At 40.4% G+C, this 13,143-nt stretch overlaps 1 protein-coding gene across 3 annotated transcripts in view; it reads right to left on the bottom strand.

Annotated features, from left to right (window-relative positions):
• The window catches only part of LOC113113322 (neuronal membrane glycoprotein M6-a), a 65,026-nt gene that overhangs the window by 36,508 nt on the left and 15,375 nt on the right, over nt 1-13,143 (bottom strand). Inside the window, exon 1 of one of the 3 annotated variants that reach the window (XM_026279633.1) lies at nt 1,131-1,606. The exons of the other annotated variants lie outside the window; for them this stretch is intronic. Within the exon in view, the coding sequence (XP_026135418.1) occupies nt 1,131-1,167 (37 nt within the window). The 5' untranslated portion in view covers nt 1,168-1,606. Of the gene's footprint in view, nt 1-1,130; nt 1,607-13,143 lie in introns of those variants that run through there. 3 annotated transcript variants of the gene reach the window in all.

Raw genomic sequence — 13,143 nt, 5'->3', positions numbered from 1 at the left:
GAATTGAATTAAAATGGTCCCATATCAAGCCTTTTGCAACCTAAACTTTTCTAACACATGGTGTTTTGATCAACAGCTGATTATAATTCATTCTCTGAGGCAATAACAAGGCACAGGGGTACAGTACGGGTTAAAAAGAGAGAATTTTGCATGCTCAGTGCTGCCCTGATTTCCTTTCTCTCTTACCTCTCTCTCTCTTATCTCATAAGTGGGTCACTTATTGCAGGAAAGCAGTGCCGTTACTTAAAGAAGAGCTATGTTGCTCATAAGCACCATTTTGATGACACATATCTACTCAAGCCATGGCAACCAGCCTTATTCTTTAAACTCCCCCCTGCCCCACCTTATATTTGCCGCCTATTGTTCTTCAGCAAGTCCAACTACAGCAATAATAGAAAAACGAAAGCATGAGAGTGGGCGTGTGAGTGGGAGAGACACTGCAGGCTTATTTAAGACTAAACAAACCATCTTTAACAGAAATATTGGACACCTCATCTGAATAAATAAATTGTATTTTAATGGAAATCCAAATCAACATTCTTGCATGGCATACAGTGTTCTCATAACTCATTTTTAATACATGCACCAACAGACGCCTTCTCCCACATGCCTCCCAAGACAAACACCTTGTGATGTTAGCACAAAAGCCCTTTAAATCAGATGAGTGACAATCGTGTAAAGTAAACAGTTTAACAGACAAAAGGCTGTGAACAGCCACGCTAATCTAATCTGACCCTTCTGTTTTTGTAATGGCTGCACTGTGGTGATAACCAGAGCAGCCCAATGATGGAAAGAAAGAATGAGCGAGGGGAAAGAACAGAGAGCTGTGACAAACCCTCATTATCCATTAAGACAAGCACAAAAAAAGCATGACACAAATGAGCATATTGACAATTGTCATTCCCAGCACCAATTAACCGAAGCACTGGTCTTTATTAACATCACTGCAAATTGTGCTGCAGCCTTTAACAATACAACTACTGATTCTGAAGGCTGTAAAACTGTCATAAAAGTAATTAGTGGCCGTCGACATCAAGTATGATTGTAAACGCGTATGCATCAACACAAAGACAAGCGCGCATGATAAAAAGAAGGGGATGATGGCGAAGGAAAGCAATCGGACACAATACCTTTCTGGGTTTGTCCTTCTTCCATGTTCTCTTCCATTATGGATCAACGCGCGGATTTTAGAAGTGGATAAAACGTAACAATGTCTATACCGCACCGGTCAAGTGGATGAGCGTCTGTGCACGCGGTGAAGAGATTGAGCGCGTGTGTGTGGAAGAGCGCGAGCGGGCGTGTGTGCGTGCGTGCGTGCGGTGGATCCGCTGCTCCCGTTCTCGACCGCAGATATCACTCAAAGCGATCTTCAGCTGTCGGTTTATCTGTCTTTCAAACACTGTCCATTGCAAAAGAAAACGGGCGCGTTTTCAAATGTCAAATATTCGTTAAATTCACAAATAGGTGTGTGGTAATCATCTCTGGGGTGTATGATATTAAAAACGAGAGATTTGAGACACTTTGCACGTTGGTAATGCAGGTGTTTTGAACAAATGATCTCTTTTCTCGCACCGCATTGAAAACAACTACCCGCACTAACAGATGGATGGGTGTATCCTAGTAACCAGCAGCCCCCCCCCCCCCCCCTCCATCATGCAGACCATACAGTACACAAACACACACACATGAATGAATGAACAGACACAGATATTTGGTGCACTAAATCAATCTCAACTTAATTCAAGAAATTACAGGTATGTCATATTTATACAAACAACATTAGCCTGGATGTCTTGGACATAATCAAAGTATTCAGGAGTTATCCATTACCTTATATGAATAGGAAATAATTATAATTGTTGATAACGTTTAATTAAGAAGTCCATATGCATTTGTCCAGCTGTCTAGTTTAAGTTCCTCACAAAATAGCATCAGCACAGTGTGTGTTAAGAGGAAGTACATTAATGAAGCCTTAAAGTAATATTAACAATATAAATAATTTACTCACAGTAGCAAATGTGTGTTATTTTAATCTCAATGTTGAAAAAATGAATTAATTTATTCCATATGTAGTGAATTACTCAATACAGTAAATCAACAGTGTTTTGACTATAGTGACACAGCAGAGCACTTTCTTTTTAAAGGTTCCTGTCACCTCCAGCTCTTCTGATCTGTGTCAATGACACTCTCACTATAGCAGCTTGAAAACTGCTGTCACAATGCTGTCAACAGACTTGAGAAATAGCATAACAGGGGTCTGAGAAGACAATAAAGCAACTTTAAGCATTTTAAGTCAGCAAATTGTATAATGTGAGATTATATGTGTACATGCTTGTTTAACTGCATAAAGATGAACTGTTTATTTGATCGAACTCTCAGAACCTGCTCTTGAGAATGTGTATGTTAATGTGTGTGTGTGTTGCTAAGAGCACTTGTTGCCGAGTTATACTGCTGAGTTTGACATACATATGTGCATTGCTTCCCTCATAGTTCACTTAATCACTTTCATACAGCAATTCCACTTTTCCTCACAACCTGCCATTTGCTTTCTAATTGGCCGAATTGCTCACAGGGGATGAGTCATACATTACAACCTCTCAGCGGAACAATAACTCATTAATAATTGATATATATATATATATATATATATATATATATATATATATATATATATATATATATATATATACATACAGTACAGACCAAAAGTTTGGACACCTTCTCATTCAAAGAGTTTTCTTTATTTTCATGACTATGAAAATTGTAGATTCACACTGAAGGCATCAAGAGCTATTTGACCAAGAAGGAGAGTTTTGGTCTGTACTGTATATATATATATATATATATATATATATATATATATATATAGAACCTTAATACTCATTTAAAACTCATTTAAAAACTAGAACAGTTCAACATGAACAAATGATGTTACAGGAGGCAAAAATGGATGCTAGCTAGGCAAGTCATTACTGTTGTAATGATTTTTGTTATCGCCAAAGCAAGGAAGGCGCAAGCATAATAAAATGTATTGTACTAACAAACAGTAGACAAACGTACTTAACAACTGCTAAATGAATACCATAAATTAAATAGGCATAAAGTGCAAGTGATTATGTTGGGTGTTGCAATGTTAGAGCTAGTTATCTTGAAAGATAAAACTGATTCTACTCTGAAGAAATAAGGTGAAGAACTATTTTATGCGTCAAACAAATACATGAAGGGTTTGCTATAACCTGCATCAGATAAATAATATTTAATGTAAATGATAAAAATCATATACTGATAATATCTAATAATGCCAAGGTCTTTGGAAGAGGTTTGGATAAGTAATATTTATGCTCTCTGTGGTCGAGTGAGCAGTCCCGTAGCAGTGACTTCATCAACTGGTTGTGCTGGTAGCAATGCAGTGGGGAAAGGAGCAGGAATCCATTTCGACAGCCTTGAACATGAAGCACCGGAGGATGATGATCTGCTGGAGCACCAAAGGGTCCTAGAACCTGGAACACACAGATGTGGCCCTGGAGTGGGTGCCGAAGGTCCTTAACCTGGAACACGCAAGCAAAGGTACCTTGGAGTTTGCTTGTCTGAGCTTAGCCTTGTTGCAGATGTCTGTGTGTCTTCTGCCTCTCTGGGTTAAAGAATTGCCATAGAAGAATCAGAACTTGGCCGAATCGCTTTGTCTCTCTAGGATGGAGGCTCAGAATGTGCTACATCTGTTGTTGTCTCGCTGGACGAAGACTCTGAATGACGTAGATTATCTCTTTTGTCGCAGGCTGGAGGCTCAGCACGTGGCCGTATCTGTTGCTGCTTCGAAGCTGGAGACTCAAGACTTGGTATCATTTATTGCCTCTTCCTTCGCGGGCCAGAGGTTCAGAACGTTGGTGATCTGTTACAATTCTTTCCTTGACAGGACTCAGACTCAAAACAAAGGTCTGCTATTGTCTCACTGGACTCACCGGAGACTCAGAACTGTGTATCTGTTAATGTCTTACCCTTGCAGGCTGGAGACTCAGGAGACTCAGGGAAGTTGTGGCCTAATGGTTAGAGAGCCAGACTCGTAACTCAAGGGTTGCCGGTTCGACAGGGATTGTAGGTGGGGTTGGATGTACAGAACTCTCTCCTACCTTCAATACCATGACTGAGATACCCTTGAGCAAGGCACTGAACCCCCAAATGCTCCCCGGGTGCCAAAGCAAAAATGGCTGCCCACGGCTCTGGGTGTGTGTTCACAGTGTGTGTGTGTATGTTTTCACTGCTGTGCGTGTGCGCACTTTAGATGGGATGAATGCAGAGCACTAATTCTGAGTATGGATCACAATCTGAACCAATTTTTCGTGAGAATCAGACAAACCGTCTAGGATGAGTTTGAAAAAGTATGTTTCACAAACATTTAAAAATAGCAAAAAAAAAATAATAATAATTAATTCGACTTAGCATGAGCCAAGGATTCAGAGGGAAAAAAAAGCATTTTTATTTTCTGGCTTATGGTTCAAAAGTTATTAGCATAAAGCAATTGAAATTTTTAACAAGTTGTGTCGCTAGAGAGTTCAGTCAGAGACTTCTCACTGTCCTCTATCAGTGTGCCAAATTTCAAAATTACAAAATGGAGAAATTACAAAAATGAAATGAAAAATCAACTTTGCCATCACAGGAATAAATTACATTTCAGAATATATTAAAATAGAAAAAAAAAATTATATTGTAACAATTTTACACTGGATTATGGTTTTAATGTTGTTGTTTTTTGGCCTTGGTGAGTATAAGAGACTTCAAAAATTATCCTAATTATTCCAAAAGTATGATATTTATATATATATATATATATATATATAATATATATAATATTATATATAATATTATATATATAATATTCAAATCAATATTCAAATCAATCAATCAATCTTAACTTCAAAACTGAAATAAGTATTCATATATTCTTTATTCAGCAATTTTCTGGATTGTTCTTCCCGGGTATCTTTTAAGTAGCTGGACTTCTGAATTTGGTGTTCAACTTTCTGCTGCTGAAACGCATCTCCACAGCATGGCCCTCACTGTGGGTATAGTTTGTTGTTGTTTAAAAGCTCCCCCATCCCGGCAAAGCACCTCTCCCTCTTAGAAGGTAATTGGGTTCTTGGTCACCTCCATGACCAAGATCTTGCTGATTTGAATCAATACAAGTGAACAGTCTTCGGGTTTTCAAACTTCCAACATCTGACACTTGTAGAGGCCATTTTCTGCTCCTCAAATCCTTGATTTAATGTATTTTATATTGGCAGCTTTTTCAACCAGATAGGTGGCAAACAAGCTAAGATATACTCCAGAGCCCATCAGATAGACAAATGAACCAAAACCAAAGAGAACCATAACTTCTTATGAGAGCAAATATTAGCGCCAATTTATTTTATTCAGTATAATGTTATTGTATTTGAACAAAAACATTAGTTAATTACAGGTTATGATGAATTATTAAATTAAATGAATCACATTTATAATTATTATAATTATTTTTACATTCATTTTTGTGGTAGACAAGCATCACTGAAAGGACAAGTGGCTTCTGGAGTGTTTATGATGTCATGCATATTAAATTACAGATACTGTCCACTGTGTACTTCAACAGCACTTTTTCAACACAGCATCTGTTTTTGACAAACCTTTACAACAGAGTTGGTTGAATGTAATGTAAAGGAGTTTCACAGCAATCTTTATCTGATCACTCACTACACTATAAGTGCAGAGCGTAGCGGATGAAATGTGAAGCTCCATAGGTCTTGCTGCTAGGGCCAGCATCCAATCAGAATGCCTCGAGCATTAAGGAAGTGACAGAATTGGGCCTGCACATTTATTACAGAGCTAAGAGCAGTCATCCAGTCCAAGATACAGAGAAATGGGACTAGGATTTCCTATTGCCTAATCTTTTGTGAGACAACATTCTGATAAGAGGGTCATGGTTAATTTAAAATAACAATAATAATAATATTAATAATGACACAGGATTGCAGATTAACTGCTCAGAAGAAAACATTTACATTCTTGATAAACTGCTTTGTGATCATTGCTTGAATGATTATTGATTAGGGCTGCAACTAACGATTATTTTGATAATCGATTAATCTGTCAATTATTTTTACGATTAATCGATTAATCGGTTTATGTACTTATATTTTAGTTTTTTCCATTTTTTCCCCAAGTAAATTATTAATAAAGGGTCTTTATCATTCAGCATAGATTTTTAAGAGATTTTAACCATTTTGCATTGTCATATCCTCATCAAAAATATACCTGGAGTTGTTTTATTATGTTAGTAATCCTTTGTCGAACTCTTCTGCAATCAAAACACTGACCCATACTCTAGCAAAATTCACAAGGAGATTTCAAATATTGTTTTCACCATGGCAGTCCTTAGAGCTCCTAAAGTAGTTTAACATCCCAAACAAAGCTTAAGGAATCTTTGAGAACATATTTTCACGAAGTATAAGGATAAAACAGAATAAAATTGCAGTGCATTGTATTTTATTATTTACTGGGAAAAAGCTTTATAGCTTATGCTGTGAAATTGTAAACAATCCTTCGAAAAAAAGTGCCAATGGCATGAAACCTGAATGGAACTCACAATTTAAAGTAAAATCCATCAGAAGGTTGTCCAGAAAAAAAAAAAATTGCGACACACACAAAAAACCTGCTGTGTGAAAAAGAGCAGTGAATACTTAGAAAAGAAGTGCATTTTAAATATACTCAAACATTTACCTCTCTCATTCAGTCATAATTAGGCTGCAAGTCTGAATTCTGAACTGGTAAACGACAAACTGATCACATAACATGTTTGTAAAGCTTTGAATGTTAACTGTTAAAAAGCAATATTATCAGCTTTTACGACTAAACATTTGCAAACAACCTTGTACTGGAGAATCTGCACAAATAAAATTATTAGGGGCCGTTCACATATCGCACCTAAAAACGCGTGGAAAACGCTAGTCGCGCCGCTTTCTCCTTCTTTCCAAAGCGCTCGGGCAGAAGCGCCCCTGAGGTGTCTGCCTTTGCTAAGCAACCATGACGTGCTCTCTCCATGACGTGCCCTCTCCATGAAGACCTGGAAATTTCAGCAAAGGATAAATGGATGCGGTGTGGACGGGCCTGGAAAAACGGGCGCATCGCACCGCGTGCGTGTCGCGACCGCGTCGCTTCCATTATGAGAGTGCATACTGCGCGCCTACATAGGAAATAACGAACTTGAGCACGCAAAAGACACGATATGTGAACGGCCCCTTAAACAGTTCAGTAGTGCAGAGTTTACAGGTTACTCTTAATTTTGAAGGCTCAAAGTAAAGTACTCCCACTTCCCGCTGAATGCTGCAGAGACGCTGTTCGGGAAGCACGTGACATAAAACGAGGCCAGCTATTGGCTATTCGCTACTTCACCTGCTGTACTGGCTGAGTAAAACCTCCGGTGGCTCATTACTGCCACACTTTGGTCACCGCAGATTTGAAATATGCACGAAATGAGCCGCTTATGGCAAATAAAATTTATTTAGCGACGAATCGATTACTAAATTAGTTGACAACTATTTTAATAATCGATTTTAATCGATTAAATCGATTCTTTGTTTCAGCTCTAAAGATGATTAGCTATACGAGATGCACCTGTGCTAAATTGGATGATTATCTGATCGTGCTCCTCCCGAACTTTGTTAATAAAACCACATATGCGCAGGCTGTGTGAGGAAGCCCGTTAATACTCAAACGTGTACAATCTGTCAATTAAACAATATAATGACAGCCAGATGTGCAGTAATTCTGGCTAGTTATTTGTTCACATGTCTGTTTCGGAGTGTACACTGTCGGTAGTTTAAATACAAGTTGTCCGTGTCCGAGCAATGTGTGTGCACGTGCGGGTCGCTTATGTGGAAAGTATAACACAGGCTTTACTCAAACCACACAAACTGCACAATCCAATTCATTAGTCTCACTACACACTGGACAAGATAGACTGCAGTTCCTCTCATCTGGCAACACAAATCAATTTTGACCATAACTCGATCAATTAGCCCACTGTGTATAATAATATTTAATGACATATTTCTGGCGTGATTGATTTTGGTTTGAGTGGAAGCACGAGAAAGCAAGAGAGGAAAAGAGGATTGTGTTAGACACTAATCGGTTTAATATGCCAAAGATTCCCTGATGAATTACTTTGTTGATTACATTCAGAAAGACCAAGAATGTAGGCTGCAATAAATGAAGGATGCTTGAAAACGTTTCAATGTAATTGACTGATGTTACCTTGTCTTCATATTTAAAAAGTATATACACATTTGATATTTCTATACAATTTCTAAAAACATTCTATATATGTATAAATATGTACACAAACACAAGACTCATTTATACCCCTCCACCCCATATTCTTTCATCTCATCAAATACCTTCACTACATCTCTCATTTTAGAGGTGCAAATGCCAACTGGCTTTATAGAAATGGCAGTTCATTGAATTGTATGGTGGGACGAGCCATAAAACCGCATGTGTGTCACGATGTTGATCTTGTTTCCAACATAATGGCCTAGAGGAGAGGACTTAATGGATTTTTAATGCCACAATAAATGTGTTGATCATTCATGCTGAATTCCATCTATTGATTTTCCCCTGGATGAGCTAATGGATACACTGGTAATTATTTAAATGTTATGCAGATTCTCTTTAGCACACATAAAACATATTTATCCATTTTATTATTTATTGCCTTTGACTTTAGACCAGGTTTGAGCTGGTCTATGGTGTATTCTATTTTCAGTTCCTCAAAATAGCAATGCACCTGAACACACCTCTTTTTTAGACCAGCATGCACATGGGCACAAATGCATTTACTATTTAAACTACAAACCACAGGAAGGGAAAATGAGAATTGAGTCAGGCTGAAACTAGCAAAAACACTTGTGCCATGCCTTGTGCCTTGTGTATGATAGGGCCCAGAGTCTTCAAATGTGTCTCTAAATATGGTTAATTCTGTTTGAATGCCTGAGATTTGAGGCAAGTGGAATGTCTGATAAATGTGGTATCATATATTCACATGGACTGAAAGCATTGATGACCTATTTTAGCATGCTATAGATAAATTGCTTAAGCCATGCACCTGCCTTAAACAAGCTCTCCTGATGGCCGCTGATCCGGTGCCACTGCACAAGATGACCCTCCAGGGTCGAGTCAGGTCCCCGTTGACCCTCCAGAGTCAAAGCAAGTCACCATTAACACTCATGTGTCAAGCACTACCACAGTTAGACCTCATGAGTCAAGTCAAGTCACCGTTGATCTTACTGAACCCAGTCAAATCACCACGGCTCTACCAGAGCCTCGTCACATTTCTGCAGAACTACCAGAGCCTTGTCACGTCTCTGCGGAACTACCAGAGCCTCGTCATGTCTCTGCGGAACTTCCAGAGCCTTGTCACATCTCTGCCGAACTTCCTGAGCACTTGTCCTATCCTGTCATGGCCATGGAGGCCATCCAGGAACTCCCCGCCTGCCCTGTCATGGCCACGGAGACCATCTACCATCTCATCAGGGCCACGGAGGCCAGCCTTAACCTGTTCATGTTCTCTATTTCAGGCTCAGACTTGCTCTCCTGTGCCAACGATCCCACGGTGGTGGTCTTCTGCGCCACCCTTGTGGGCTTCTGTCTCGACCGCACGGCTGTGGTGGTCTTCTGCACCGCCCTGGTGGGCTTCTGTCTCGACCGCACGGCTGTGGTGGTCTTCTGCACCGCCCTGGTGGGCTTCTGTCTTGACCGCACGGCTGTGGTGGTCTTCTGCATCGCCCTGGTGGGCGTCAGTCCCATCTGCTCGGCTGTGGTGGGCTCCAGTTCCATCTGTGCCATCCCGGTGGACTCCAGTTCCACCTGCTCCACCCTGGATTTCTGCACTGTCGGCTCTGTCCTGGGCCCCTGAACTTACCGTTCCCTAGTGTTCTCCTCGTTGTTGTTTCTTTTCACTTCCTGTCTCTGTTTCCCTCTATGGACATGGCCCTCTGTCCCTCCCCCTTATCCTCCACCAGTCCACCTCCCTCCTGGTCTCTGTGTTCCTTGGTTTGTTCTTGTGTTCGGTGGAGCATCTGGTAGCTGCTCCTTAGAGGGGGAGTAATGTCACAGTGTCTGGTCCGTTTCCCTGGGTGTCCACTAGTGGTCTCACTTCCCCATAGTCACCCCACTGCAGGCACTAGATTTCCCACAAGCCTTTGTCCCATTCATCACTGTTAATTGCACACCTGGTAGTGCACTCAGCTGTCTCCACTTTCATCGTTTTCACCTGTCCATATAAACCAACCTGTCTCATTCTGTTTCATGGAGTCCTTGTTTTGCGTCACCCGGTTTTCTCGTTTTTCCCTTGTGTTTTTCTTGTTTCTTGTTTTAGACTGATTTTGTTATTATTACCTCTTGCCTGTTTTTTGGGATTTTTATTTGGATTACCCCATTAAAATACTGCGATTGGATCTCTCGTTTCCAGTGTGCATTCATTACAATAAGTTACATTAAGAAGGTCTAAACATCACATTGTCTTCCTTTTAACAAATTATGAAATGGGCTGTTTTTTGTTTTTGTTTGTTTTTTTTTTTTTCAGGTAAATTTTTTTCAGAATTTATGAACTTCTATCCCAAGCTCATGCATCCAACTGTGGTGATGTCCATAATAATAATTCCACTTCTAATGGACAAATAAAATATAAGGTCGGCAACACCAAAGCTCCAAACTTCTAATGGCTCAGTTTATGACTGTCCTGACAACAATAAAGCCAAACGAGGTAGGTCATTTTGGCAGAGGTTAATAAGAGTCCAGTTTGAAACTCTTACTGCATGTGAAATGCTGTTTCCTTGTGGAAAAGTCAGAACACACACAGTATATACATATAATACCTTGTAAATGGCGATGTTCAAAGCTTATGCACTATATATATATATATATATATATATATATATATATAATTTTTTTTTTTTTTTTTTTTTTTTGAAAATGAACATGCAGCAGTCAGATGTCATAGTAAAAAATGCCCAAGTGATACTACCTATTACAGTTTATGAAGCTAGGGAATACAGTTAATAAAGTGAAAGTAAATGAAGTCTTTAGTAATTATGATTGAAATTTTAACCTTAAGGCAAGAGGGAACACCTGAGTTATTAATAATGCAGTTGCTATTTTTAAAAACTATAAAAATCATCTAAGAGCTTCTTCCACCAGGCGACCTGACTTGAGTACTGGATGGACAAGAGTACAGACAGAAGTACACATATTAAATGAATATATATTATAATAAATTTAATCAAATATTTGTACTGAAATGTAGCAAACCAAATTTATACAGATTTAAGAGTCTAAAATGATTAAAATTACAGAAAATATAGATAATCTGTTGGAATACCTAAAAACTTGGTCTCCTGCGGGAAATACACTACTAGTAAAGTTATTGTTGACTTTATTACTACTTTATATGGACAAATGATGATGGTATTTACAGCTTATTTGTAGCTCTGTCTATGGTCACCTGTTTCTCTGGATGCATTCTCTGTATGCTGCTCATCTTAGATGAAACTAACAGTTCCCTGTCAAGGGAACTTCGAACTGCGTCCTCTGAAGGGACACTATGGGGAACACCTCGTCGTGACCCGTGTCTGAAGCATACTTTGAAAAACGCCAATGTGTTGGCCGGCGACAGCCTCTGACGTCGCTACCGGCGCGACTATAAATACGCGCCCGTAGGACCCGTCACTTATCTTCTTCGTCTTCATTGACTGTTTTGTTTGAAGCGTGCATCTGAGAAACGACCAGAATGGTAAGAGCGATCTATTATGGTTATCATGGCATCCACTAGCAAGGCGTTTAAACAGTGTGTGCATCCATGTCAGCGTTATTTGACACCTGATGACACACACAGTCTTTGCGTCTCTTGTTTGGGCAAAGAGCACGCGCGCGATGTCCTTGAGGGGGCAATCTGCGCGCACTTCGAGCGTTTTTCTGTGGAAAAGCTCCGCTCTCGTTTGTCATCTGGATCTCGCGGCTCAGGACCCGCCGTTGCCGAGGCACGGAGGAGAATGAGCTCGTGGGGATCGCAGGTGGATCTCGCTGAGGAGTTTAGAGAGGGACTTTCCTCTCACACTCTCCGGCGGCAAACGAGAGCGAACTTCGAGAGGAAGATGCGTTGTCATTAACCTTTTCTGACACTGAAGTTAGTGCTCTGCTGGGTTCTAACCAGAAAGAGCAGGAGATATTTGAGAGTGGTGAAGAAGCTGAGGCTGAGCCGCTCATTTCTCCTGCTCTGCGTATGGGGAGCTGTTAGAGGTTATGGATCGCGCCGCGGCCAAAAAAAATTTTTTTTAAATAAAATAAAAATAAAAATAAATAAACTTGCCATGGAAGTGTGCCAGAAAGGTAACGTCGCGAGGTAGACTCGATGAGTGTTATTTTTCTGACCATAGCCCGCAGCCCAGGTGAGCCTTCCATTCTTGCCTGACTTACATGCAGAAGTTGAAAAGGAATGGAAGAGGCCGTTTTCTCTTGCATCCATCGGTTTCAGCATACGAGTTATGCTGATATCGATGGCATGCACGAGGAAGGCTATGAGAGGATGCCCCCTGTAGAAGAGATGCTGGCTTGCTATCTCTCAGTGGGGGAACATCCTCTCTAAAATCTCCCTCTTTGCCATCTAAGCCCTTCCAGGATACATCCCGCTTAAATGGTAAATCATACGCAGTAGCAGAGCCCGAACAACAAAGGGGTCCTGGCCCATCTCGATCTGAGGATCGAAGACGGGCGCAGAAGGCTAGTGTCGCGGCTCGTGCTCCTCCCCCGCCTGAGGGCAGGGGCAAGAGGAATCGCGGGTCACGAAGAGGTAAGCAGGGTCTGAAGGATGTGATTCAGACGGGGCAGCGTTCTCGTCTGGATCAGAGCGATACCTAGGAGTTTGTCACTTCCTTTTGGATGTTTTTAAATTCTGTTTCATTTCTCCCCTGCCTAATTCCCCTGTAGCCACCAGCGCTCCACCTGATCGTGGTTAGGTGGAAAGTTTCTCACATAACAGTCTCCTATCCTGGACCTGTTATGTTTTTGGTTGGTCCTATTTTCATAGTGACCTCCTTACTGACGGTCCGGACCAAAAGG

The sequence above is a fragment of the Carassius auratus genome, chromosome 1 (genome assembly GCF_003368295.1).
Source record: "Carassius auratus strain Wakin chromosome 1, ASM336829v1, whole genome shotgun sequence".
Taxonomy (NCBI): domain Eukaryota; kingdom Metazoa; phylum Chordata; class Actinopteri; order Cypriniformes; family Cyprinidae; genus Carassius; species Carassius auratus.
Note: the sequence above shows the minus strand (reverse complement) of the source record. Positions and strands in the feature narration are given on the sequence as shown.